Raw genomic sequence first — 3,865 nt, forward strand, 5'->3', positions numbered from 1 at the left:
CTTAATATTTTGGAAAACGTATTGCAATATTCTGAGTTAGTTCCATATCCTTTAGTATGCATTATTTCCATGTACTTTTCAAGATACTTTCACTCTCGCTCTTTACAAGCCATGCAGCAAAATAAATACTATAAAGATACCACAATTAGCCACACTATAGCAACTACAGTTTCAATTTATTGTTTTCATAATATCAAAATGCAGTTTTGCATTATATCTTGTAACAAAGAAATATATCTCACATATAAATGATATCCATAGAAATTCAGTACCCCTGGTAATTTTATATATGATTATTTTACTACAGCCATAATGTGTTTCTGCTTTTCTGACACAAGTGGTATAGATCCAGGCTTGCTATGTTTACGACGGTTCAGTTCCCTAGAAAGAGACATTAAAATATATTTTATGTATTTCATTGCTTAGAAAATAAAGTTACTACTACATAACCAATATTCATATATCAGAATGTAGGATTATATTTGGAATACAATTAACATATTAGGTACTGGATTATGATTCTGAAAAGAAAGAAATATTGAGACACTCTTTTTCAGGGCAGATTCAATTAAAGTAAAAATAAAATTTGGAATAGATAGTCAATGTTCTCCTGTATATGCTGTGCACTTGGCTAATATAGATCTTGTTCAAAAGTAACATCATCTCCCATTTGTACAAAAGATGATTAGATTAATAGATGAATCCTATTCAGGTTTTAAAAAAAGATGGCATGGCATCTACTGAACAGCAGTAATTTCTGCTGTATCAGAATAAGAGCTCAAGGAGTGCTTTCTCCTTTTTGCTGTTCTTCCCACTTCAATTTAATTAATAGGATGAATCTGATTGCAAAGTCTAAAGACAGAAGCACTATTTGGAGACTACGTTAGCCATTAGATACTTACATAGATGCCATCAAATCAGATTTCCGTTCTGATGACTGCATGGTCAAATGCTGACCATCTCAATCTGTCTCTAGTAATAACCTGTAGTTCTTCCAGGGCATTCCAGTAATGACTCTGATCTTATTCACCTTCATTATCCATTGTCATCCCCTTCTAATTCCCTCAACATGGCCAAGCTAATTATTTCTATCCTATTGACTTAGATACTCCAACTAACTGTTTCAGCAAATACATGTTATTATAGAATTAAGCTTGGAAAGGAAACAATGTATTGTCCAAGCCAATGTCTTGTACTTTAGAAACACATCTAATAAGTCAAAACATGTTACTGTCAGATTAGTCTTATAATCAACTGGAAAAGACTCCAAAGTCTGTCTAGAGAGTTCCAGTCTGTTCAAAAGTAAATAGACAAATGGAAAGAATACTAGAATACATTTAATTTTAAAAAATTAAATAAAACATACTTTCGCCGACGAGCTTCTTTCATGATGCGTAGCTCTTTGGCTTGACTATAGATCATCTTTGGTAAGTGACGATGGCGATTTATACGTCTGATTTGGGGATGATGCTGGAATTTTTCTTTCAGTTTCTGATTATAGTTAATAGCAGCTCTCTCTCGAGGAGCAAGCTAGCAAAAAAAAAAAAATCACAATCTTAAAACATATATTTAACAATGATGAATTCCACAATACCAGAACAGATTTACGAGTGTGCAACATTTCATGAAATCTTGTCACCTTCTATATACTGGGGAAAGTCATGGAACTGCAAGATCCCAAAGAATAGCACAAAGTACTATCTGGCAAATAAATCTTATATTGGACACTGATGGGACAGAGGGAGGGAGGAAGATTAGGTCTAAATTTATACAGAAACCAAAGAAATTTATTTTAACTGTGAAAATCTCTATAGTTATACATCTCTAATAAATTCAATTAAAAGGCAATCTATTGTATTCTGCTTAGCCTGGTTGCTAAATCTCTGATGATTTAACTATGTTAAATGAGAAAAGTTCTACTTTGATCATCAGAATGGTGCAGAATATACCTCAAAATCCAACTAGATTTAAACTAGCTCTCAAGTAGAAGAAATATTTCTTTTTCAAAAACTGTTCATATAGAGAGAGACAGACTAAACATTAATTTTATTAGCTGTAGGAGGTATTTCCCACCACCCATCGTATTTCATTTCTTTTGCTTAGTCAGCAGTACATTTCAATCATCCCTATTGTGCAAAATGTCAATACAATCCAAATTAAAAGGTTTTCATTTTAATTAAAGGCAATTACATTAAAATGGTAGCTGACACAACCCTATTTCTTTCAAAGGAATGAGCCTTTTTAAAAATATTCACAGCACTTCTGGCTTGATGTTGCTCATTCTAATTATGAAATGAACAATGTAGATGAGTAAGAACGAACTCTTAAACAATCAGAATGACCAAATTTGTAAGCCCAGACAACCCTGTTTTAAATCACTAGGAATTAGCAATAGTAGCACTTCATACTGCAACATTTTACAGCAGCTTTTATTTATTTCCATTATTAATATGCTGCCAACATGATAAAATTCTAGGCAATTTATAAAGATAATAAATTAAGATGTCACACAAGTCTCCAAAGTTCAACAAATTATGTTTACAGGTAATCTCTGACATACGACCAGTTATTTAACAACTATTCAAAGTTATTGACAGCCTCAGGAAGGATGCTTTATGGTCTTATGACTGCAGGATGCTGTAAGCATTGTAAATCTAAGCCAGGTGCCAAATATCCAAATTGTGATCATGTGATAATTGGAGTGTTGTAATAGTCATAATTTCAAAGACGTATCATAAATCACCTTTTCTGAGGTCAACAATCATAGTGAGGACTACCATACTTTGGACAAAATCTTGATTGAAATGGAACCAGAAAATCAGTTTCATCCATGTGCAGATGGAGCTGGGAGGTCAGTTTGTGATTTGTCTTTTAAACATTTTGTCTAAAAATGAAATACGTGTATGAGTTGGATCTATATTACAGAGCTTTATTGGATCAAGGGAGGCCTCTTAACTTTATGACTGCCTCTTTTAAGAACACAGGAACACGTTCCATGCTCAAGGATGTACAGATCCCTCTGCTTAATCAGGAAGCCAATTCCAGACTTGCTATTTGATGGGCCAAGAAAGGCAAAGATCAAGAAGGCAATCAACTGCTTTTATTTCTCCATCCCCCTAAGATCTACTACCTAAAAAAAATCAGAACACTACAATGCCCCAACTACCGTAAAGTAGCAGCAAACACACAGCACTGGCAGATTCTTAGATGAGATGGAATTCCACAGCAAACTATGATTGACCCAAAGTCACTTAGCTGACTTTCATTCCTAAAGTGGGACTAAAACTTGCAATCTTCTAGTTTTTAGCCTGGTGCTTTAGCTGCTAGCCCAAACAGACTCTCTTGTTTAAGACAAAATAATTACAATGAATTATAGTTATTACCAAAATTTAAGGTTAACAACCTAGTGCTTTTTGACGGTCTAAAAGGAATAAATCTGCTTTAAGTCTAACAATGAATTTGCAGTTACTTACCACACCCAGCTTTTCAGAAGCATTTGCTTTCCACAAACGAATGTTCATTTCATCAGAGCCACACAAAATGTACTTATTGTCTGATGTCCATTTGACAGTGATGACATGTTGCATTCTCTTTGTATGATAGACCTCTCTAAGAATAGAAAAGATAGTTTGCTTTCATTTTAATTAGAAATATTTTATGGTATTTTTACAGAATTGTGCAGCTTTTGGGATTCAACTTGGAAGGGTGCAGGAGCATAAAAGTAGCATAGGAAAGATGCTATATTTGTACTACCAAGCACTTTTCACAGATTTATCCTAAGAGCTATGCAACCCTAAACATTTCTAAAAATTATCTGATTATACTGATCTTAATCAGGCAAATACCGGAAGTTAAAAAGTCAAAA

At 33.7% G+C, this 3,865-nt stretch overlaps 1 protein-coding gene across 1 annotated transcript; it reads right to left on the reverse strand.

Moving 5' to 3' along the window:
- Positions 1 to 8: 8 nt before the first annotated feature.
- Positions 9 to 3,616, reverse strand: LOC107301708 (DDB1- and CUL4-associated factor 13). Its single transcript, XM_015830896.1, has 3 exons — positions 3,474 to 3,616; positions 1,367 to 1,530; positions 9 to 381 (listed from the first exon to the last, which is right to left on the reverse strand). The coding sequence occupies exons 1-3, from the start codon at positions 3,585 to 3,587 to the stop codon at positions 294 to 296; spliced, it is 366 nt and encodes a 121-aa protein (XP_015686382.1). The 5' UTR covers positions 3,588 to 3,616; the 3' UTR covers positions 9 to 293.
- Between the last annotated feature and the right edge of the window lie 249 nt (positions 3,617 to 3,865).

This window comes from Protobothrops mucrosquamatus, unplaced genomic scaffold, assembly GCF_001527695.2.
Source record: "Protobothrops mucrosquamatus isolate PMUCROS unplaced genomic scaffold, P.Mucros_1.0 scaffold15816, whole genome shotgun sequence".
Lineage (NCBI taxonomy): Eukaryota > Metazoa > Chordata > Lepidosauria > Squamata > Viperidae > Protobothrops > Protobothrops mucrosquamatus.

What these genes read in the sequence shown, in the direction of transcription:
- LOC107301708 (XM_015830896.1), bottom strand. Translation starts at nt 3,587, where the DNA reads ATGCAACATGTCATCACTGTCAAATGGACATCAGACAATAAGTACATT. An exon ending in CTTCTGAAAAGCTGGGTGTG is followed by an intron (nt 1,531 to 3,473) that starts GTAAGTAACTGC and finishes TTTTTTTGCTAG; the next exon opens with CTTGCTCCTCGAGAGAGAGC. An exon ending in AAAGAAGCTCGTCGGCGAAA is followed by an intron (nt 382 to 1,366) that starts GTATGTTTTATT and finishes GTCTCTTTCTAG; the next exon opens with GGAACTGAACCGTCGTAAAC.